At 34.6% G+C, this 25926-nt stretch overlaps 1 protein-coding gene across 1 annotated transcript in view; it reads left to right on the top strand.

Annotated features, from left to right (window-relative positions):
* SPAG17 (sperm associated antigen 17) overlaps nucleotides 1-25926 on the top strand; it is a 254064-nt gene that overhangs the window by 113157 nt on the left and 114981 nt on the right. Inside the window, 5 exon segments of the mRNA XM_017869833.1 lie at nucleotides 3621-3682; nucleotides 4256-4369; nucleotides 11385-11539; nucleotides 20466-20647; nucleotides 24862-24953. Of these exon segments, the coding sequence (XP_017725322.1) occupies nucleotides 3621-3682; nucleotides 4256-4369; nucleotides 11385-11539; nucleotides 20466-20647; nucleotides 24862-24953 (605 nt within the window).

The following is a 25926-nucleotide window of genomic DNA, read 5'->3' as shown; positions in this document are numbered from 1 at the left end:
GGAATAGGATTGGTAGAGGAGGCAATTGGGGTGAATGGAAGAGGGAAGAAAATAACGTTTATTTAATATTGCTCTGCTACATCTCAAGTACATTAACTAATACTTACATAAACATCAGCCTATGACAAAGATGCTATTATCCCAGTTCTACAGATGAGGAAACCAAGACTTAGAAAGGTTAAATAATTTGTTCAACTACGTACAAGTAGAAAGTCAGGATTGAACAGAGTGCTAACTTCAAACCAGTGCTTCCTCCACTGTGTCTTGCAGCTTCCTGGGTTCCAGAAATTTCTGGTGATGCAACTAATGATTTAGCCATGCTCCTAGTCTCATTCATGCTGATTTTTATGCTGATTTTATTGCCTTTGGGTTTTCCTTCCTTCTAACCAGGGTGGATTCCCTATTTCTTTGTCCTAAGTACTATTACCTATTAGCCTACCTCTCAAAAAATGTAAGCCAATAAGTTAACCTGAGTTCTAATGGCAATAGTGTATCCTATGGGACTACAAATGACTGACAGCGAAGTCACTCTGGGTTAATATGGAGTCAGAATAAGCCAGGAGAGGTGTAAGGCCCAAGGTGCTTTCTTTGTTTTGTTTCACTTTTTTTTCTTTAAAGCAGCTGGATAGTTTTCCTCAGGCAACTTTTGCCACCTGGTGGTCAAACTACATCAATTGGTGTGCTGGATTCTGGAAGAAAGTAGATTATTATATTAATAGTAACTTCCTAAATTCTCAGGGGTTGAAAATGCTATAGCGGACAGTGTATCCTAGAGGCCATGCAATCTGGAGGGTGGATCTCAGGGCCATACGTGTTTCTCCGTGGTGCATTTTGACCTACTTCCAGGAGCCATTCCATTTGAAAGCGGGAGGGCATCTGGGCTTGGTGTCGCATTGTAGCTGTTATGACTATGGGACTTTGTTGTTGTTGATGCTGTTGATTTTACATTTCTTTCCCTAACTCTGAATCATACTTACTTCAAAGCCGCCAACTTTAATTCCCTTTAAACAAGGCAAAAATCATTCATGTATTTCCTGCACAACCATTTTAGCATCAAATACATATAAAAGCCTGTTCCTGGACATAAAGGGCTGAATATTTGTGCTTTTCTTAACCAAATACTGGATTTCCATCTGAGACTATTTTTGAACTTGACAGGGCCTAGTGGATATTTATGAAAAACCTGAGAGTTGATAACCGCGAGTCTATAGGTTTAGATGTGCCCTTTATGCTTGTTGGGTGTTTTTTTAATAAAGTGACTGCTTTGCAGAGGGATCTTGTTATCTCTAAAGTAAAACAGATTAGGAAAGCTGTTTTTCAAAGGGATGAGAAAGCATCCATTTCCAGATGTGTCAAAAACTACTGAATCACACTGTCAAAGGATTATGTGGTTGAAAGCAAAATCAGAAAAGAAAAAAAAAAGATTTTACTCTACTATTAAATAAACAATTCAGATTACTTTTAGAATGTTCTTTCCTTTGACAAAATAACTGATGCATAATTTTTAGAACAGATTTTCCAAACTGGAGACTTTTTCTGCTGGATCCAATAGGAGGGAATATCAAATCTCCTGGAAATCTGGCAGACCACAGAATAGAATAATTTTTATCCACAGATTTCATATCAGTTGCTTCAAGGACACATGGGACATCATGGTCTATTTAGAGTTATAGTTGGCTTGAGTTTTCTCTTCAGTGGATGTGTTTATATAAATGCTGAACTGAATTGGCTATATGGTTTTCCCCTAAATCAAAATGGAACGTTCACACTGTCACCTTCACCAGGCAAAGGCAAGATGGAACTAGTAGCAAAAATGTAAGTAGCTGTGCTCCTGAAAGAAAGAACAACACTGACCTGTCCTTCATAGGCACAATCAACTTCTCCCTCTAGAAGCCCAAATATGGTACTCTTTGCCGCATAATAAAACGTTGTCTTATTAAAGCTTTATTAAAGCTTATAATAAAATAAACGTTGTCTTATTAAAGCTTTATTAAAGCTTATAATAAAAAGCTTGCCACAGAATAAGACTTTGTTGTAGGTTTTTTTCCACACTTCTAATTTCTCTATATGGCTTTAGGTGCATTTCCACCTTTGATATATGATGTAGATTCCTCTCATTCAATCAAAAGGAAATATTTACTGAGTTCCTGCCAGGTGCTGGGTGCTTAGGGTACAGTAATAATAATAATAATAATAATAATAAGATGAAGTTTCTATTCTCCAGGAATTTACATATGAGGTGGAGAGACAGACCATAAACAAGTAAGTAGCATTAGGCATAGGTACACACTATGGTAAAAAAAAAAAAAAAAAAAAAAAAAAAGCAGAGCATGAGGCAGAAGCTCTTGAGAAGGTGATACTCGAGCAATATGAATGAAGTCAGGGTCTGAAAAAGGTGAACATCTAAGGCCAAAGCATGCCAGAGGGAAAGCAAATGCAAGACCCTGAAGACACAGCAAGCAGGCCAGTGTATCTGCAGTAGAATAAGCAAGGGAGAGTCAAAAAGTTGTGCTTGAAGAGTTAGGCCAGGGCCATTTCCTGTACAACTTTGTCAGACGTAATCTTCATTTATTCCAAGGGGGTAAGAAGTCAGGGCTGTTCAGTTGTTCAGCAGCATCAAAGTATATTCCCACAGAATCCACCTCCTACACACACATACTCTTTCTGTGATCAAAAAAATGTTATATACATTATCCATTTCTCGATTAGAGATTCACAATAACAAGAGCAAATTTCACATTCTAAGACATTCATAGTGAGATGTTCATGGATCTATGCTAAACTTATTTATCATGGAACTCTTTCTTCTGGTGATGCAGAAATCAACAATATGAATGTGTTCCTTCCTTGTTCATGCACATGGCTGTTTGCTTCATAGCCAAGGATGATATCACCATCCCAGTCATCATATAAGCGTACTCTGTGGTCACAAGGAAAGTTAGTGTGCATGACTCATATTGGTCGGTAGTGTGCATGACTCGTATTGGTCCATGGAGTCCAGCTACCGCTTCATTTATTTATTTAACTTTTGTTAAGCTTCATGTGTAAATTAGCAGATGCTCATTAAATCACTTTTAAATTAATAAATGATTAATGAATGGAAGGGAATCTCTGCAGAATGTTGAAAGCGTATCATTTTCCAATAGGAAGTGCATTTATCTGCCAGTGCCTCTTTGCACGCATGGCCTGCCCCCACCCTAGTCTGTCATCCACAAGATCCACGGAAATTTAAAAAGGCTTTGTGATAGTCACCAGCACAAGAAGACAAATCATGTGTACTAAGAAGTTGATTTAATCAGTAAATATTTACAACTTTTAAAGGTAAAGATATATTGTTAGAAGTGAATTATGCAGTCTGAAAGCAGAATATCTGGTATGAGTTAAGATAGATCACACAAGAAGCTAGGTTCTTTTCAAAGAGCTTAGTATAGTTTTTCTAGGTAGGCACAGATTTAGAATTATGGACACACACCTTTCTGGAGTCACAAAACATGCCTTTCAGGCATTGCCTTTTCAGCACAGAAACATAGATCATATGGGCAACAAAAAGGCACAGCATTAACCAGCAGGGCAAGAACAAAGCCAGAATACAACTGGATGTTGGTGTCTTTGATTTGCAGAGCAGACCACAAACAATGAGATCAAAGATGATGCAGTCACAAAGGCTGATTCTCGTGAAAAGGTAAGGAATTGTTTTTCTAAAAATGTAGATGACAGGATGATCTGAGCAAAACCATGATTTGAAGTGAGAAACACTGAAAAAGGAAAAAGAAGATACTTAGAAGGAGAATACTGAGGTTAGAAAAGAGGAATTATTCGGACATCCGCAGAGCAGCTCCAACTGGAGAGAAAGGAGTTAATTTTGCTAGGCGGCTTGCACATAACTTCCCAGCTCCATGCTCCTCTCTAGACAGTGTGGCTTGGCAACCTCACAAACACCTGCTCACCATACAGCCATGTAGAGCTAATGTTGTCTTGAAGAGAGTTCAGAAAACCTGCCTGTAATTGCTAACAGGACTCAGAAGAGTATAACCTAACAATAAAAATATTTAGATTATGTTGCCAATAAAAAAAAAAAAGTCAAAGTCATACTCTTTTTGGCAGCAGCTCTCCTAAAATGTTGCCATATGGATTTATACATATGCAGATTTCCCCAATTAGATGGAGTACATGCTGGTTAGTTGACGGAGCCCAAGAGGGCTCCATTTGGACTTAAACAAATTAAAGCTGAAATTGTGTTCCTATGATATTTTAGAAATCCAAGAAGATGATGGTGGAAGCAGATTTAGAGGACATAAAGAAAACACAGCAGCGCAGTCTAATGGACTGGAGTTTTACTGAACATTTTAAACCGAAAGTACTGCTTCAGGTATTTATGGACTGCGATTCTCTAGGAGACGGTCAGATAGGTCTGGAGAGTCTGCTGTGATTTAGAACAGTTCACCTCCAGGTCATTCTCTCAGATCTAGTTCAGATCAATATTCTCCTTTACTTCAGCTATAAAATAAATTTACCCCCAGCTTGAGCTATGCATTCCCAGGGACTCTCTAAAATAGTTTAAAATACACTTTACGAAAGAATGCTTTTATAAAATATTTTAAGAAAAGAAATATACAAGACTGCTGCATATATATTTATAATATATATACACACACACACATATATATACACTTTTTTTTGCTGCTGAATATATTTTCTTAAAAAAAAGTAAGGTTTTATTGGGAAAAACCCTGTTTTTTTCCATATTGTTTATCCATTCTACTCAGTTTCACTACATTTCACAGTATTTTCTGTTTTGATTAACAGTTCAATGGAATCTGTGATAGCTAACATTCATTGAGCACTTACCATGTGCCAGGCACTGATTAATATGTATTATTAGCACATTTAACCCTCACAATAACCCTATGACGTAGGAACTATGTAAGCAGTAAGAAACTGAGGCACCTTGACCAGTAGTGATTTTTGTCCAAGGTAACATGGCAGCTAAGTGAGAAGCAAGATATAAATCCAGGAAATCTGGACCTGGAACTTATATTCTTAACCACTCTGCAAAATAACAAGTAATCCCAAACCTAAATCCTTTTGCTGTTTTTAGCTTTTACACAAAACCTTTCCTCTTTTGGTTTTGTCTTTTAATTTGATTTTATTTTGTCAAAGTTTTACCACATGTTTTTTAAGCCAGAAAGTTCTACAAAGTCTTATTATGAGAAACAGCCTCCTTCCCCCATACCCACCCCACTCTACCAAGTCTCAATTCTCAGAGGCAAAAATCTTCAGCACATTTACCCCTTGCTTTTGTTACTTTACTCAGTGATCTCTAAATAGCAAGTATATTTTGTTTAGTTTTAGTTTTGTGACATCGTTATCAATTGATTCCTTCTTGAGAACACAGCTTTGCCCACCCCCATCCAACACATATGTGCATGTACAGGTACAGGCTCACCCACCCCCACATTCATATTAGCACTTATCCTTTCTCTGATACTGTTAACAATATCATAATTTTTGGTTAGATCAGTATTCAAAACTCACTTTATTTCAGTTATGTAAGTGCTATTCACAGCTGAACTGTGTAGTATTCTGTAATTATATTTCCTTTATCGGTACCATTTTTATTTTCTCTGCAGTTAATAATTGCCTCTTTTTCTATTTGTTTAGTTTACTATGTATTTATTATTAACTTATCCCCAAATTCTCTACTACTGAGTAAGTCTCTCAATACATTCAAACATAACAGATATTCTGTTATTCTAACTCTAGATATTCTAACAGTTTTATTGTATTAGTGATATCTCTCCCATATTCCCTAAACTTGCTGCATAGCTGTGGTCCTGGGCCTCCGTTTACCATCATCTGGGCCACACCCATTCCCTTCTTTTCCAGTTAGATGCCTGTTTCCTTCATCCCATGTGTTCCCTCTCCGGTTACACTTTTTTTTTTGTAGAGGATCATCTCTTCCAGTAGCTTCCTTAATTAAGATAGACGGGATGTAAATTTTTGAGGCATTCAATATTTAAAAACAGCTTAATTCTATCTTTATATTGACTGACAGGCTTTATAGTAAATGCTAAATTAAAAAGCATTTTTTCTCAAGACTTTAAAGACATTCTTTGACAGTGTTCTGACTTCCCAGATTGTCCTTAGAAAAATAAATAAATAAATACAATTCTGATTCCTAATCAATTGTTTGAGTGTGTTTTGATCCTCTCTCTGGAAGATTTTAAGATCTTCTCTTTATTCCAATGCTCTTGATTTCCTATTGATATGCCTTAGTGTGGTTCTGTTTCTATGTATTGTTCTGGCAAGCCAGTACAATCCAGAAATTCCTGTATTTATATTTTGGGAAATTTTCTATAATCATTTCTTCAATAATCTCTCCTCTCCATTTTCTCTGTCCGTTTTTTTCTGGAAATCTTATTACTCTGGTGTTGGACCTCCTAGACTGAACTCGCAATTTCCCTGTCTTTTTTCTTTTAGTTTCCATCAATTTATCTTTTGGCTTTGCTCAATTTCCATTCAGTTCTTATATTGAGCCTTTTATTCCTGTTATTAGTTATTATCATTCTAAAATTCCTAAAGTTATAATTCCAAATTACCTTTTTAAAGGATCATTTCACTTTTTTTTTTTTTTTTTTTTTTTTTTTTTTTTTTTGAGATGATGTCTTGCTCTGTCGCCCAGCCTGGAGTGGCACAATCTTGGCTCAGTGCAACCTCCACCTTCCGGGTTCAAATGCTTCTCCTGTCTCAACCTTCCAAGTAGCTGGGATTATAGGCACTTGCCACCACACCTGGCTGATTTTTGTATTTTTAGTAGAGACGGGGTTTCACCATGTTGGCCAGGCTGGTCTTGAACTCCTGACCTCAAGTGATCCACCCACCTTGGCCTCCCAAAGTGCCGGCATTACAGGTGTGAGCCATTGCATTTCTGATATAATACATTCTCTTGTCTCTATGAGGATATTAAAATCCTCTGAAGTTGTCTTCTCCCTGAATTCTCTCTTTTTCCTCCAAGTTTCTTTTCTTTTTTTTTGTCTTTTTTGTTTGGTCTTCATTTTTCATGTTAGAGGGTAATATATAATATTGTCCTCTTCACTCATATTAATAATGAAACAATAAAAATATGATAGGAAGTGCTATATGAGGTGGGGTGGGAAGCTGTCAATAACTGGGTTCATTGTTGGGTGATTTGGCTGGGAGATTTCCGTAGGAGACTCACCATTGTTGGTATGTTAGGTCTGTTTTCTTGGGCCATTTAAATTCTCCATGAAAAAAAAAAAGTCTAATTTTCTGTCTGAAAGACATAAGCCTTCCTGTCAGTGTTTTGAAAGCTAGGTAATGGGGGAAGGGTATTAAGCTTCTGACATTTATTATCTAGATCTGCATTATCCAATGTGGTAGCCACTAGTCACATGTAACATCTGAGTACTTGAAATGAATCTAGTCCAAAACGAGATGTGCAATAATTGTGCTGTACACTATATAAGTGCTATACACACTCAATTTCCAAGACTTTAAAAAGGTGGCATTAATTACTTTTGCACTGTTTATATGTTGAAATTATAATTGTATCTGTCAGATTAAATAAAATATATCATTAACATTTATTTGACTTGTTTCTTTTTACTTTTTAAAATGTGGCTACTATAAAATTTAGAATTGCACATGTGGCTCACATTTGTGGCTCACTTTATATTTCTATTGAGCAGTGCTGATTTAGGCTTTTTCACAATTCCCTTTTTTTCTGGCATGTACTTCTCTGTCAGTGTGTCTTGGTTCCACTGTTCTTAGAACCCACTGGTCTAGCATCTGTAGTTACCCTCTTCCCCTCTGCTGGAGTGGGAGGTAGGCAATAGCCCAATTGCTCAGAATTTTAATGGGATCCAGGGGCCTAACGGCTTCTTAAAAAGACTTTAAAGTAATCTTCCTATTTTCAGTGCCACTTTCACCCCATTTGCAGAGTTGACTAGTATTTCCATATCCTGAGACTTTCTATATTTCTGCACACAAATGGGGTTGCCTCTGGTCTCTCCTAAAATTAATCTCAAGACTTGGCTTTCTGCATTCTGCTAAGTCAGTTAGCCCTTATCCTTTTGCTTTCCAGATTCTAAAATTCTGGTGCCTTTGTCTCCTCTCCTTCAACAAGTTGAAGTTGGCCTTCAACTTTATGACATTAAAAAAACAAAGAAAATGTTATTGTTCTTTTAATGAGTGTTAGGGAGTGCAAATGCTCTATCTCCTCTCTGTAACTGAAAGTTTATTTCAGACTTTATTCTATTTCAGTTTTTCTCTGTCCTTACCGCTTGATGAAGCTGCACTTTTGAAGGTAATCAATAATCTTTGTTTTGCTAAATCTAATAGACACTTATCTTTCTTCATCTTCCCTGACCTTTTAACAGCATTGCAGAGCTTATCACTTCCCCCATGAAACACTCTGCACTCTTGGTTTCCTCAGCGTTGTATTTGCAATTTTGTTGACTTCTCCTCCTTTACCCAGCATCTAATATGGAAGTGCCTCAAGGCTCTGGAGCCTCCAGGAAGCCCTAGAGCATCTTCTCGCCTCTGTAAACACCTTCCTTTGATGATCTCATCTGTTATATACTATCTAATGCTGACAGATGCCTAAGTTTTTGTCTTCTAAATTACCTCCCTCTAGAGATTCACATTATTATACCTTACTCAAAATTCTACCTGAATTTCTGATCAAATTTAGTATCCATCTCAAATTTAGTATGCCACATGACACTCATATTTTTCCCACCTAAGCATTTCTTCCCTTGTCCATCTCAGAAAAGGTCACCATCTTTCAAGTGCTCAAACAAAAAGCCAGAATCATCCTTTGTTCCAACCTTTCCTTTGTCCCTGATACCTAATCCATTATCAATGTTTAAGGGGTACACCTCCAAATATATCTTCAAGCTCTTCTGCAACACAGCTACCACTACTTTTTTTTTTTTTTTTTTTTTTTTTTTTTTTTTTTTTTTTTTGAGACAGTCTCGCTCTGCCGCTCAGGCTGGAGTGCAGTGGTGTGATCTCAGCTCACTGCAACCTCCGCCTCCCGGGTTCTAGCGATTCTCCTGCCTCAGCCTCCTGAGTAGCTGGGACTACAGGTACGCGCCACCACGTCCGGCTAATTTTTGTATTTTTAGTAGAGACAGGATTTCACCATGTTGGTGAGAATGGTCTCAATCTCCTGATCCCGTGATTCACCCTCCTTGGCCTCTCAAAGTGCTGGGATTACAGGCGTGAGCCACCGCGCCCGGCCTACTTTTATATGACTGCCGCCCTCTCATTCCACCACAATATCCTCCTGATTACCTGCTTCCACTCTTGCCCTGCTCCAATCCATTCTCCATGTATAAGATATTCCATTAATTTCATCTTTTTGGACACACCTCTTTCAAAATAATTTATAAAGCCACAGGTCTGTAGTCCCAACTGTTCAGGAGGCTGAGACAGGAGGATCACTTGAGGCTAGGCTTTAGGGGCCAGCCTAGGCAACATAGCAAGGTCCCATCTCTAATTAACAACAAAAAATATCTTAATCATATTTTAGAGGAAAATCTTATCTATTTTGTTTATTTTTGTTTTCCTAGTACCTGCACAGTGCCTGCCACACAATAGGTACTCATTTTTAATGAAAAACTTAACTAAATAACTAATGTAACCAATAATATTAATACAGAATAAAAGACAAGCACAAATTAGTAAAAAAGGAGAAAATAAGATATGAAAACTTTACATATTGATTGAGAGCAGCTATAGTTCTGAGAAACTTAGTGCTATATTTTTAGCACCCCAAAGCAAATATGAAAACTCAAAGATTTCAAAGCTCTTACTATCTAAAAGAAGGAAGGATATATATTCATCATAAATGCAATGGTTTTTTGGGTTTATAGTCTGAGCAGAATTTGCTTTTCAAAAAAACATCAATAAGTGCTATGATACCCTACATAGCAATATTTTAAAGTGCAAAGATATTCACCACGTGTATGTTTCTTATGTTGGCTCTGAGAGAACAGATGTAAAAGTGCCACTCCATAAAGATACTCATTCAGGGGACTAAATTGGGGAAGCAAATGTATTGTTTTGATTATGCTACCAATGTAGAATTGAAAGCAAAATTAAAGCAGCCCTTTTCTAACATATTATTCCATGCCTTCAGATCATGCAAACAATAGGAAACCAAAAGCTGCCTCAGCAAATTGATACTGAAAACGAAAACAAAAGCTCACAGCTATCTAATTTGTTTTCCCTATCGACAGTTTCCTTATTGTTGATTGGCAAAGGAAACAGGATAAGCAGCTGCCCACTGTGCCTCTCTATTGGTGGCTGCCACTGCAGTGCATGCTGAGGATGGTAGTTTTAGAAAGGGCCAGAGTTGGAAGGCAGGTAGAAATGGTATGTGTCAGAAAGACCACTCACTTCACTTCATCTAACACAGCATGGTATAGCGGAGAGAATGCAAAATGGTAAAATTTAGAGTTGGAAAACAGGGATGAGCCTTGGCACCATAACACACAGTGTTCTTAGACAAGTCCCTTATTCTCTCTTAGCCCCAATTTATACTGAAAAAATGAGAATTCTTATTTTGATATGGAAAAAATAATTACACCTACTGTTTTAGTTCGCTTGGGCTGCCATGCCAAAATGCCATGCCTGAGTGGCGTGAACAACAGAAATTTTCTCACAATTTTGGAGGCTGCAAATCTGAGGTCTGGGTACTGGCATAGTTGGGTTATGTTGAGGGCTCCCTTCCTGGCTTGTGGCTTTGCATTATGTCCTCACATGGCAGAGAGTAAGAAGGAGCGGGGATGTCCCAGAAGGGAAAGAGGAAGGGAGAACATGTTCTCTGCTGCCTCCTCTTATAAGGGCACTAATCTTATCTTCAGGGCCCTAGTCTCATGACCCCATCCAAACCTCATTACCTCCCCACAGCCCCATCTCCAAATACCATCACACTAGCAGTTAAGGCTTCATAGGGATGGTGAACACAATTCAATTCATAGCATCTATTTATCTGGAGTTTTTAATGATGATAAAATGAGATGATCTATATCAAGGCATGGAAAATGCTAAATAAATAACTGCTGTGCTTAATTATTACCTACCAACCTTAATGAAGAACACTTGTAGCAAATGCCTCTCTGCCTGATGCCTAGTATTTGTTTTTCTAAAGTGTTGCTGAAATGCTTCCCAAGCTATCTACCATTCATGCTCTCACCTTCTAGTAGCTAGAAAAGAATCCTCTGGGAATTTCAACTTGACTAACAATGTGGAGGTAAATGTAGGAAGAAAAAGGGAGTAGAGAAATGCCGTAGTAGGAGAACTTTCTCTTTGGGAAAATAAAAAAGATTCTACAATGCAATTATTTTTATTTTCAGGTCCTTCAAGAAGCCCATAAGCAATACAGGTGTGTTGATTCTTACTACCATACCCAAGACAACTCTTTACTTTTAGTCTTTCACAATCCAATGAATAGACAACGTTTGCACTGTGAATATTGGAACATTGCTCTTCACTCCAATGTTGGATTCAGGTAACAAATTTAGAAAGTTTCGTTAGTTAGTTAGTTGGGTTTACTTAGCTTGCCAGTTACTTAGTTACTTAGGTGTTAGTTTCTTAGCCTAAGCTAGGGGGTTCAGCTCAATGAAAACGTTTGTGTAGTACTATAGACTCAGTTCAGCTCACTAAATTGAATGTCAGCATGTGCTGGGCACTGTATAGGCATTGGAGCTATATCACTATAGAAAACAGGTATCATTCTTGCCCTCATGGAATCCAGTGAGGACGTTGTTAAATTACATTTGATTCATTTAGATTACAGTAAAACTGTCTCCAAAAGATTTCAAGTAGGAACTATAAAACATGACATTCTGCATGTTGGTCTTTTTAACTCTATTTTATCTGGGGAAGATTCAAAAATAGGTCAGCTGAGTAATATACCAACAGAGCAGTCAGGTTTCCAGCAAACTGAGAGCCTAGGAGTCAGTGATTTTTTTTTTCTTTCCAGCTCCTTAGTTATTTCCTCGTTGTCTTAAGACTTTGTTCTCTCTTCTCATTAAGTATGATGATATTTCGTTGTTATTTCAATACTGGTTAATGTATTTTCAGTATTATTTGTATAGCTTTTTTTGTTTCAAAGAATATGGAAAGATTTACAGAATGGACTTACATAATAATTGGGGGACTATGCTGTATGTGGGCACACACACACATTTTAAAGTCATTTTATGAAAGGAATATGGTACGTATACTAATATAACACCTTGAACAGTTAAGCTGTGTTTGTCATTGTTTTGTTTTTCATTAACAATAATTAAACATTTTATACCTTTGCCTTATTTGCTGGCTAGGATCTCCAATTTAATTTTGAGGAGAAATCCTTGTCTTATTCCAGATTTTAAAGGCAATGTTTTGAATATTCAACAATTAAATGGTTTTTTTTTTTGTTTTGTTTTCTTTTTTTTGCTCTAGGATTTATGTAAATATTCCTTATTAAGTTAAAAAACGATTTCTAGTGTGCTATGAGTTCTCAATCATAGATGGTCATTAAGTCATATCAATAAAATGATTTTTCTGGATCAATTTAGGTGTTTATATTTTTTCTTTAATCTGTGAAAGTACTGATTTCATTAACAGACATTCTAGTGTTGAACCAAACTTGCATTCCTGTAGTAAGCCAAATTTGTCCATTATGTTACCTTCTTTATAATTGCCACATTTGTTTGCTAATATATTGTTTAGAATAGTTACATGTGTATTCATGGGCAAGATTCAACTATAATTTTTCCTTGCTTTAAATATACCTATTTGGTTTTGGTATTGAGATTATATTAACCTCATAAATTAACTGGAAAGTGTTCTCCCTTTTTATTTCAATTTTTTAATTTTCTGAAATAGTTTGTGGAAAATTAAGATATATGTTCCTTTGGAATTTGGTAGAGTTTGCAGATAAAAACATACGGCCCAGGGAAGATGTTTGATTACTGACCTGACTTCTATCATGACTATCAGACTCTTCAGGTTTTCTATTTAATTTTAATTAGGTTTATAATTTATATTTTTCCAGCTATTTGACCATTACACCTGTTTTCAAAAGTATTGACATAAAGTTGATTAAAATATTCTCTTATCTTTTAAACCTGTGTTACATGTGTCTATATTCTTTTTTGTCCTTAACATTTTAAATGTACGATTTCTCTATATTTTTCTGGATCAAACTTGCCAAAGGTTTGCCAGTCTTGCTAATATTTTGAAGAAATCTGTTCTTGCTTTCTGATTCTTTCTCCTTTTATTTTATTTGATTTTGCCATCATCTTGTTTATTTCTCCTCTTTAGTTTCCTTGGATTATTCTGATGTTCTTTAACTTCTTAAATTAAAATCTTATCTTGTGATTTCGAGTTGGTTTTTGTTAGTGTTGGTTGACTTTTTGCTTATTAGCATTTAAGGCAAAATCTCTCCCTGAATACCACCTTAGCAACATCTCAAAGTATCTGACAGTATTTTTATTATCTTTCATTTCTAATTTCCATTATCCTTGCTTACTTGAACCATTAATTACACAGAAATGTGAGTTTTCGTTTTAAGCACTTGGCTATGTGTTACATTTTTGTTAACAGTTTATAGTTTTAAGATATAGTATTCAGGTAACATATTCTATGGAATACTGAGTCTATGAAATTTGTTGATACTTGCTCTGTTGTTTAATATGTAGTCAGTTTTTTAATGCTTAAAGTTTGTATGACAGGAGGGAATATTCTCTAATTTCTGACTGTAGGGATGTATTTTTTAAATCTTCCACAATCTTTTGGATTTTTGAGGACTTGGTCGAAAATTCCATTAATTAACGGGAAAAAACCTTTTTTAAAAAACCACAATATTATGATGAATTTTTCAGTTTCTCGTTATAATTATATCAGTTTTTGGTTTCATGCATACTGAGGTTATATTATTAAACAAATACAGTATTAGAATTGTTATATCTTCCTGATGAATCTTTTATCCTTATGCAATGTTCCTCTTTATTTCTAGGACTACTATTTGATTTCAGGTTTATTTTGTCTGATAACAATGTTGATATGTTTGACATTAATATATCTGTATAGATTTTATCAGATATATTTTATCTGACATTGATAAGTTATACAAACCTTTTTCTTTAATATTATATCTAGTATATCCTTTCTGCCCATATGTAACTTGTGAAATATGTGTAGTTGGGATTTTTTAAAAAATTTAGTCTGACAATATTTGCCTCTTGGTTGGGAATTTAGTACATATTTTTAGATTGATTTCAATCACCTAATTTTGTCCTTTTATGTTCTCTTTTACAGTTTCTTTACTTTGAGTTCCATTTTGTTTATTTTCACTAGTGACAGTTACATGCTATGTTGTTTGATTCATTCTTTAGAAATTGTGATAAGTATTTTTTAGCTTTATTGAGGTATAATTGATATACATGAAATTGTACACATTTAATTTACACATCTTGAGAGGTTGAACATATGCATATACCCATGATACCATTACCACAACCAAGGTACTAAACATACTCACTATGTTAAAAAGCGTCCTCATGTTCATTTGTGTTGTTGTTTTTTAAAAACATTGAACACATGATCCCTTCTTTTAACATATCTTCAAGTGCACAATACCATATTATTAATGATATTTGAAAAACAATTCCCCACACCCATACCAGCCACTGTAAACCACCATTCTATTCTCTGCTTCTATGAATTTGACTATTTTAGATAACCTGTATAAGTGGAATCAGCCCGTATTTGTCATTCAGTGACTGGCTTATTTAACTCAGCATAATATCCTCTAGGTTTATACATGTTACAAATGGCAGGATTTCCTTCTTTTTTAAGGCTGACTGCTATTCCATCATATATACCACATATTTAAATCCATCATCAGACACTTAGGTTGTTTTTTTATCTTGGCTACTGTGGAAAACATTGCAATGAAGATGGGAGTCCAGCTAATTCTTCAAGATGCTGATTTCAATTTTTTTGTATACATACTCAAAAGAGGGATTGATGGATTATATGGTTGTTCTATTTTTACTTTTTGAGAAACCTCTATGCTATTTTCCATAGTGGCTGCACCTTTCTACATTCCCTCCAACCATATATAAGGGTTCCAGTTTCTCCACATCCTTTCCAATGCTTGATATATTTTGTTTTATTTTGTTTTGTTTATAATAACCATCCCAGTATAAGTGAAATGATATCTAATTGTCATTTTGATCTGCATGTCCTTGATGATTAGTGTTGAACACCTTTTATATACCAAATCTAGCCAGTAAAGGACTGGAGGAGAGAACTGCTTCTTTTTTTTTTTTTTTTTTTTTTTTTTTCTTTGTAGAGCGAGGGTTCACCGTGTGAGCAGGATGGTCTGGATTCCCTGACCTCGGTGATCCGTCCCGTCTCGCCTCCCAAAGTGCTGGGATTACAGGCTCGAGCCACCGCGCCCAGCCTGAGAACTGCTTCTTAAATTGCAAAGACAGCAACAGAAAACTTCAAGGAACATGACGAATTCAGGAAATATAAATGTGACCAAAGGAATGCATTTATAACACAACTGAGAATATTGTACTCAGCAAATGTAGCCTTCAGAAATGAAGGAGAGATAGTCTTTCCCAAACAAAAGCTGAGGGGGTTCATCACCACCAGACCTGCCCTTCAATAAATACTCAAAGGGAGCTGTCAAGTTGAAATGAAAAACACTAAATAGCAATGTGAAAACTTGTAAAAGCATAAAACTTACAGGTAAAGGTAAGTATATAGTCAAATTCAGGATACTTTAATATTGTAATGGTGGTTCATAAATCACATTTAACACTAACATAAAAGTTAAAAGACAAATGTATTAAAATAACTAGTTGTGATGATTCATTAATGGATACACATTACAAAAATATGTAAATAGTGATGTCGTCAATAACATAAAATGTTGGGAGGGGAGAGTCGCAGCTACATGGGAGTCTTAGGCTGGAGGATCATTTGAGCCTAGGAGTTGTACTCCAGCCTGGATAAGATATCAAGACCGCATCTCTAAAAAATGGAAAAAGAAAAAAAAAAAAACGTCTGCAAGTGTGTCTTTCTGTGTAAAATCAAAGTCAAGTTTTATCAGCTTAAAATGAACTGTTATACATGTAAGGTGTTTTATGTAACCACAAAGCAAAAATCTATAATAAACACATGAAAGAGAAAGAGAAAGGAATGAAACAATTACACTGCAAAAAAATCAGCCAGTCAAAAGGAAGACAGAAAAGAGTAAGAAATAAACAAAAGAACTGTAAAACAAAATTGAAAATTATTCAACACAATCAAGTGGAATTTGTAACTGGAATGCAAGAAGGGTTCAATATATATAAATCAATAAATGTAATATATTATATTACAGAATGAGAGTAAAAGAGGAAACAATGAACTAAATGGCAACAGTTTATTAATAATTACTTTAAATGGATTAAATTCCCCAGTTCAGAGTGGATGAATGGATAATAAACCAATATCCAACTATACTCTGCCTGCAAGAGACTCACTTTAGATTTAAGGGAATAAATAAGGTGAAAGTGAGGAGAGAGAAAAACATATTCCATGCAAATAATAACCAAAAGAGATCAAGGTTGTCTACACTTACATCATATGAAATAGGCTTTAAATCAAAAATTGCTACAAAAGATAAGGAAAGACTTATAATGACTACATCGTTATATAATGACAAGGTCAATTCTCCAAGCAGATAGACCAGTTGTAAGTATGTATGTACACAGCATTGAACAGCAAAGTAACATAAAGCGACTATTAACAGAACTAAAGGAGAAGTAGACAGTACTCTAATAGCACTAGGCTTGGATTCCTAATTTTAAGTGTTCTTACCCCACGAAAAATAATAAGTATGCAAGATAGTATGTATGTTAATTAATTCAATGTAGCCATTCCACAGTATATATATTTCGAAACCACATGTTGTACATTATAAATATTTACAATTTTGTTTACTTAAAATAAATTAAAATTCAAAAAATGAATTACTATCTTAAAGTATACACAAAAATCAACTGAAAATTGCTTGAAGATTTAAATGCAATTTCTTCACATTACTTCACAGGGAAAATCATTTTGAGCTTATGGCTTCCTAGGGGCTAGATGACATGGCCCAAATGGCCCAAGGAGAGAAATGGTAATATGAAGAGATCAAGGATCAATTATCTGTAACTTTTTCAATTCTTCTAAAAGTAATCCTCTATTTAGATTTGTTAATTCTTCAATCAATTTGAGTAATTTCTATTTCTCTAGGGAATCACGCATGACATCTAGATTTTCCAGTCTATTGGCATAAAATTAAACAGAGTATTCTCATGATTAATGTCTGTTTATGAGAAGGATGTTTTCATATCTTTTGATGATTATGGATTTATCTACTCCCCTTTCTATTATTTTGACATGTGTAACGTGTGTGCAAATTTATTTTTGAATCCTTCTTAATTGAGGACTTTTATCAATCTGATAAAATGTCCCTCTGTGTTCCCTTTAATACTTTCTACCTTGTATTTAATAATGTTTGATATTAATATTTTTGGATAGTCTTTCTTTATATAAGAATTTGTTGGTATAACTTTCCCAGTCATTTTATACCTCAGGTAGGTATTGTATTTCACTAGGTTAATGTAAAGTTGACTACCGGGGTTAAACTAAGAAGAGGATTACTTTTCTCCTGTAGCAAGAAATCTGGACTTGGGCAGTGCCTCAGAGCTAGTACAACTGCTCGTAAAAGACATCAAAGACCTAGGCTTCTGGCTTCTTAAGTCTGCCATCTGCCACACTTCTATCTTTCTGCATAATTTCGTTTGTATGTATATCATCTCTTTTAAATAGCACTTTGAGGCCAGCCCAGTGGCTCATGCCTGTATTCCCAGCATTTTGGAAAGCAAGGCAGGAAGCTCGCTTGAGGACAGGAGTTTGAAACCAGCCTGGGCAACATGGCAAAACCCGTCTCTACAAAAAAATACAAAAATTAGCTGAGTCTGGTGGTGCGCACCTGTGGTCCCAGCTACTTGGGAGTGTGAGCTGGGAGGATTTCTCAAGCCCGGAAGTTTGAGGCACCTGTGAGCCATGATTGTACCACTGCACTCCAGTCTGGGTGACAGAGCAAGACCTTGTCAAAAATAAATAAATAGTAGCTTGCATTTTTTTAGTTACTCTGATAGCTTATGTCTTTTAAAGGATTTTAATAATAATTAAAATAAAGTTAAGTATTTTAAATGCTAAAGAATTTAGTCCATTCACTTTTACTTTTATTGGTAATGCATTTGGTTTTATTCTTACCATTTAATTTTATAAATAAATTTTTATGTAGTATTAGTCTATTTTCTTTTGTTAGACTGAATATTCTAAGTGTATTCTGAGTATGAATTTTAAAAAGTTATACATTCTATTTATATTCTGCTAGAGGTTATACTTACCCTTTTAAATAACATTGATATATTTTTATCTCATATCTGGAGTTAATGAGTATTAATATTATTTTGCAAAAAAATTTTTTAATTTAACATATTCCATTTACCCCCAACAAATCCCTACTTCTCGTTTTGGAATTGTCTAGAACTATTGTTTCTCATTGTAAAGTAATAGTTTCTAATCACAAATTAATAGCATAGTTACATTTAATTGTAAATCATACTGCTTTTTTTCTTGACCTTTTAACTTCTATCCAATGTTGTCTTATTTCTCTGATTTATTTTTTTAATGCAACTGGATTACGTTTGTGAGTAAATATTTCAGAAAGTACCTATGTGTGGTAAGCTTTCCGAATCATTGCATGCTTAATATTTATTTTGCTCTCTCATTTGAAGACTGCTTGAGCTGTATATATGAGTCTGTGTTTCCTTGGTGTAGGTTACTTGTAAGTATTCTGATTTTTATTTGACATGCAGACTCATTAAAAAGGTCTGAGCAGAGTAAAGACATGATCTGACTTAAGAGTTACAAGGATCATCCTAGTTGCTATGTTGAGAATATACTTTGGGGGTAGGAGCAGGGAAACCAGTTGGAGGCTATTGCAGAAATCCTAGCAAGAGATGGTAATGGCTTAGACTAGGGCAATAGCAGTAAAGGTGGTGAGAAGTCGGCAGATTTTGAATATATTATAAATACATTTTTTATTATTTTTACATAATTTTACACAATAATTTAGATTTCCCGACAGATTGGAAGAATATAAGAAAATAAGAAGCTGGGCATGGTGGCAGACACCTGTAATCCCAGCTACTTGGGAAGCTGAAGCAGGAGAATTGCTTGAACCCAGGAGGCGGAGGTTGCAGTGAACTGAGTGGTTGCACCACTGCGCTCCGGCCTAGGCAACAGAGCAAGTCTCAGTCTCAAAAAAAAAAAAAAATAGAAAATAGAAAATAAGAGTGATAAAGTAGAACATCAGGGTATTTGACCTGTTTAACTGGAAGTGTAGACTTGCCATCAACTAAAAATGCCAGAGAATTTGGATGCTGCAGGTAGATCCAGAGTTCATCTGGGGACATGTTGAGTTTGAGATATCCATTACCTTCTAAATGAAGATGTTGGGTACCCCCATAATTCATATTTTACATTTATAGTTTATTTCTCCAAAAAGGATGAAGAATTAAAACTATTAAACAACCTGAGTATATAATCCATTTGGCTTTATTTTTTCAAAACTTTAAGCCTCACTTTCACATAATTTGACAATAACTAATTTTTATTGTTAAATCTAAATCTTACAATTAATGTCCTCAGAAACAACTCTCTTTGGACATTCATATAAGTATATATAATATCTAATTTAAATAATTACACTAGTCAGTATAAATGATGTGAATGAATTTGGGAACAAAAACGACTGTTGGTAAGCAACAAATTGCCAATGAAAGCATAAACACACAAGCAGTTAGAGAATAGTATTTAAGATGTGCATATTCATAAAGTCAGTAAGCTTCATAGCAAAGCTATAGTGATTTAGTTAATCCAGTGAGTATTAACTGGTCATCAATTTTAAAAGTTCCTAATGTGCTATAAGATTACCTGAAAAAGAGATTGCATTATATTATTTTCCAACTAACAGTGGTGAAAGTGATCATCTCTTCAAACTGTCATTAACTCTTGGTATTATTAAACTTGTTAATCCTTCACTTCGGTGGAAAGGTTTCATTTCTTTTTTTATTTCTTAAACCCAAAGCCTAGTGAGTCAGATGAAAGATCTCATTTTTAAATTTACATATCTTTAACTGTGGATGAAGGGCATTTTTCATATGCTCACGGGATATTTGTATTTGACTATTTTGTGCAAAATACATCTAAGATATATTCAAACTCATTATATTTGCAACATGAGCACAAAGTTTATTTACACAGTCAATATATTTAGTATTTATTGACTTTCATAGTAAATAGACATCTGTTGTTGTTTTGTTTAGGAATTATTTGGAACTTGTTGCAAAATCTATTCAAGATTGGATTACAAAAGAAGAAGCTATATATCAGGAATCTAAAATGAATGAGGAAATCATCAGGACCAGAGCTGAGCTGGAATTGAGATCTTCTGCTAATGCCAGACTTACTTCTGCTAGCAAAATCTTTTCCCTTAAAAAATCTAAAAGTAAGTAACCAGTTCAACTTACACATAGAATAAAATTCAAGAACATTCTTCTATCTCTTAATTTAATCAAGACTGTGAATATTTCAGCATTAAAAAGAATTACTCAAANTGCACTCCAGTCTGGGTGACAGAGCAAGACCTTGTCAAAAATAAATAAATAGTAGCTTGCATTTTTTTAGTTACTCTGATAGCTTATGTCTTTTAAAGGATTTTAATAATAATTAAAAATAAAGTTAAGTATTTTAAATGCTAAAGAATTTAGTCCATTCACTTTTACTTTTATTGGTAATGCATTTGGTTTTATTCTTACCATTTAATTTTATAAATAAATTTTTATGTAGTATTAGTCTATTTTCTTTTGTTAGACTGAATATTCTAAGTGTATTCTGAGTATGAATTTTAAAAGTTATACATTCTATTTATATTCTGCTAGAGGTTATACTTACCCTTTTAAATAACATTGATATATTTTATCTCATATCTGGAGTTAATGAGTATTAATATTATTTTGCAAAAAAATTTTTTAATTTAACATATTCCATTTACCCCAACAAATCCCTACTTCTCGTTTTGGAATTGTCTAGAACTATTGTTTCTCATTGTAAAGTAATAGTTTCTAATCACAAATTAATAGCATAGTTACATTTAATTGTAAATCATACTGCTTTTTTTCTTGACCTTTTAACTTCTATCCAATGTTGTCTTATTTCTCTGATTTATTTTTTTAATGCAACTGGATTACGTTTGTGAGTAAATATTTCAGAAAGTACCTATGTGTGGTAAGCTTTCCGAATCATTGCATGCTTAATATTTATTTTGCTCTCTCATTTGAAGACTGCTTGAGCTGTATATATGAGTCTGTGTTTCCTTGGTGTAGGTTACTTGTAAGTATTCTGATTTTATTTGACATGCAGACTCATTAAAAGGTCTGAGCAGAGTAAAGACATGATCTGACTTAAGAGTTACAAGGATCATCCTAGTTGCTATGTTGAGAATATACTTTGGGGTAGGAGCAGGGAAACCAGTTGGAGGCTATTGCAGAAATCCTAGCAAGAGATGGTAATGGCTTAGACTAGGGCAATAGCAGTAAAGGTGGTGAGAAGTCGGCAGATTTTGAATATATTATAAATACATTTTTTATTATTTTACATAATTTTACACAATAATTTAGATTTCCCGACAGATTGGAAGAATATAAGAAAATAAGAAGCTGGGCATGGTGGCAGACACCTGTAATCCCAGCTACTTGGGAAGCTGAAGCAGGAGAATTGCTTGAACCCAGGAGGCGGAGGTTGCAGTGAACTGAGTGGTTGCACCACTGCGCTCCGGCCTAGGCAACAGAGCAAGTCTCAGTCTCAAAAAAAAAAAAAAATAGAAAATAGAAAATAAGAGTGATAAAGTAGAACATCAGGGTATTTGACCTGTTTAACTGGAAGTGTAGACTTGCCATCAACTAAAATGCCAGAGAATTTGGATGCTGCAGGTAGATCCAGAGTTCATCTGGGGACATGTTGAGTTTGAGATATCCATTACCTTCTAAATGAAGATGTTGGGTACCCCATAATTCATATTTTACATTTATAGTTTATTTCTCCAAAAGGATGAAGAATTAAAACTATTAAACAACCTGAGTATATAATCCATTTGGCTTTATTTTTTCAAAACTTTAAGCCTCACTTTCACATAATTTGACAATAACTAATTTTATTGTTAAATCTAAATCTTACAATTAATGTCCTCAGAAACAACTCTCTTTGGACATTCATATAAGTATATATAATATCTAATTTAAATAATTACACTAGTCAGTATAAATGATGTGAATGAATTTGGGAACAAAACGACTGTTGGTAAGCAACAAATTGCCAATGAAAGCATAAACACACAAGCAGTTAGAGAATAGTATTTAAGATGTGCATATTCATAAAGTCAGTAAGCTTCATAGCAAAGCTATAGTGATTTAGTTAATCCAGTGAGTATTAACTGGTCATCAATTTTAAAAGTTCCTAATGTGCTATAAGATTACCTGAAAAGAGATTGCATTATATTATTTTCCAACTAACAGTGGTGAAAGTGATCATCTCTTCAAACTGTCATTAACTCTTGGTATTATTAAACTTGTTAATCCTTCACTTCGGTGGAAAGGTTTCATTTCTTTTTTTATTTCTTAAACCCAAAGCCTAGTGAGTCAGATGAAAGATCTCATTTTAAATTTACATATCTTTAACTGTGGATGAAGGGCATTTTCATATGCTCACGGGATATTTGTATTTGACTATTTTGTGCAAAATACATCTAAGATATATTCAAACTCATTATATTTGCAACATGAGCACAAAGTTTATTTACACAGTCAATATATTTAGTATTTATTGACTTTCATAGTAAATAGACATCTGTTGTTGTTTTGTTTAGGAATTATTTGGAACTTGTTGCAAAATCTATTCAAGATTGGATTACAAAAGAAGAAGCTATATATCAGGAATCTAAAATGAATGAGGAAATCATCAGGACCAGAGCTGAGCTGGAATTGAGATCTTCTGCTAATGCCAGACTTACTTCTGCTAGCAAAATCTTTTCCCTTAAAAAATCTAAAAGTAAGTAACCAGTTCAACTTACACATAGAATAAAATTCAAGAACATTCTTCTATCTCTTAATTTAATCAAGACTGTGAATATTTCAGCATTAAAAAGAATTACTCAAAAAAGTTCCTGTGATTCTTCACTTTCTCTAGTAAATAGAGTAGCTGCATTCCAAATATGGGATTGTACCTGAGTGCAATAATAGAATATTTGTTTATATTGACCCCACTTCTTGTCAAATCTGGAAGATTCCATCTGTTGTGCAGATCAAATGTTACATGTTAGAGAAATGCCAAATGCCTTTATTGGTAGGACTGGTAAATTAAGCTATCTAAGATTTGTTGACAACATAAAAGGTAAATTCAGAGTTAGTAGATATATATTTGAATAATTATAGAATCCAAAAGTGAGATTAAAACAAGATCTTTCTTAGAACAGGACACAGAAGGGTCCCAAGACTAACTGGGAGTAGAAATCTAAAGATAATGGGGAAAGAGATTTTTGGAGGCCTGTGGCCATTACTTGACAGGATAGTGGATCAAAATATACTTTTGTTGATGATGATGTTGTTGTGGTGGTTATGTTGCGTTATTGTGGCCTTGAGGCTGTGGGGAGAAGGGGAAGACGTGATAGAGTAAAATAGACTTTTAGAAAGATACTTGATAAAGAAGTGAAACAATGAGATAATTCATCTAGAAAATAATCATATTTCATTGTTTGTTCAAAGAAAATGGACTCCTTGTTAATAATATTCATTTATTATAGCCAAAGTGAGAGGGATTTCTCATAAAGAAGCAATGCTACATAACTTCCAAAATTTTGGCAACCTCTATCAATTACCAAAGGAGTTTGTACCTGGCATAATTTTAAAGTAAACCATATAAAACCAAGTTAATGATGAACCGTTTACCATATCGACCAAAATGGTTGTATAATCTATCAGTTCTGGGTCCTAATGGGGACCCAGAAGGAGAGCATTAAGTACCTAAAAAAAAGAAAAAGAAAAAGAAATAGATAGGACTACATTTTTTTATAAAATGGGTAGGGCTGCCCTCTAATACTCACGTCTAGGGCCACACCTGCATATTAGTAAGAAAAAAATGTGAGTTTACTGCCTTTTCTTTATAATACTACTGAAAAGACCAAAAGCCTGTGAAAATCTAGATAATGGTTAATTTGGTATTGGATGTACCTGTTAGATATTGCATTCAATTTCAGGTCTCTCAAGTACAGAAAAATATAAGTCTTCAAAATAGAGTGACTACAATGGCAAGAGAAGGGCTTCAATATGGATGGTAACGTTAGATTTGTTCTGTGTAGTCTTAAAGTGGTAAACTAGGATTATTAGGTGAAAGCTTTAGAGAGAGAGAGACCGCAGTTCAATAAAAGCTGCAACGTATCAACACACTGAGAATGGAATGAACTGTCTCCAGAAACTGAGCTCCCCATCACTGATGTGGCTCAGTCCCATTTCAGATGTTCATTCTAGAGATGGCAAGAAAAAAATCAGAGATAAATAAATGAGAAGTTGAACTTGAAAGCCTTTGAGATCTCATCTAACCCAGACATTTTGTCCTTCTATGATATCTTATTTAAGAGTTACTAAGAAGTTTAATTTTGTCTGATTATAGGTAACAAAGGAATCAGCAAAACAGAGATATCAGATCAAGAAAAAGAAAAAGAGAAGGAAGAGATTCCTTTCATTTTAGAAGGCTCTCTCAAGGTAATCCAGCTTACATAAAGTTTAAAAACAGGCAAAACTGAACTAAAGTATTACAGAACAGGATAGTGGCTGCCTCTGGGGCAGTAGTGATTGGCAAGAAGCATGAGGATGGCTTCCTGGAAGCTGGAGACCATCTCTTTTTGACCTGCTGGTACTTACAGGAGTGTTTGATTTGTGCTATTTGTGCGTTTTGTGTGTATGTTATAGCTTATTTTTAAACAGTTTTGAAAACTCTGTTATTTTTTTCCCATTATGGTTTCAGGGCTTTTATGTTATTGATTCTACTGGGTTGATTCCATTTTGAGATATACATATATATTTTTTTGCTTTCTCTTAGAATATTTTTATAGTTTTTTTATATTTAGATATCTATCTAAAATGTATTTTATATAGTATAATGTAAAGGTCTTACTTTTCTTTGTCCAGATAGGCTATGTTACTATACTTTTTAATTAAATATAACATTAATTCTCCCCACTGAATTTGGGTGTCGATTAGATCGCATATTAGGCACCCATTTATTCTTTGAATTCAATTTTGAATGTTGTATTCTGTTTCAGTCACCAACTTAATTATTCCTATACATGTACCATACTATTTTAATGATGATAGCTTTGTTGCAGGCTTTAATACTGGGTAAGCAAGAGCCAACTTCCCCATCCCTATGAGAATTCAATAAACATTTAAACAAAGTTGATTAATTTTGTGTTTTTTTATTATTATTATACTTTAAGTTCTAGGGTACGTGTGCATAACGTGCAGGTTTGTTACATATGTATATTTGTGCCATGTTGGTGTGCTGCACCCATCAACTCGTCAGCACCCATCAATTCATCATTTATATCACGTATAACTCCACAATGCAATCCCTCCCCCCTCCCCCCTCCCCATGATAGGCCCCAGTGTGTGATGTTCCCCTTCCCGAGTCCAAGTGATCTCATTGTTCAGTTCCCACCTATGAGTGAGAACATGC

The sequence above is a fragment of the Rhinopithecus bieti genome, unplaced genomic scaffold (assembly GCF_001698545.2).
Source record: "Rhinopithecus bieti isolate Rb0 unplaced genomic scaffold, ASM169854v2 scaffold_3040, whole genome shotgun sequence".
In the NCBI taxonomy this organism is placed as follows: Eukaryota; Metazoa; Chordata; class Mammalia; order Primates; family Cercopithecidae; genus Rhinopithecus; species Rhinopithecus bieti.
Note: the sequence above shows the minus strand (reverse complement) of the source record. Positions and strands in the feature narration are given on the sequence as shown.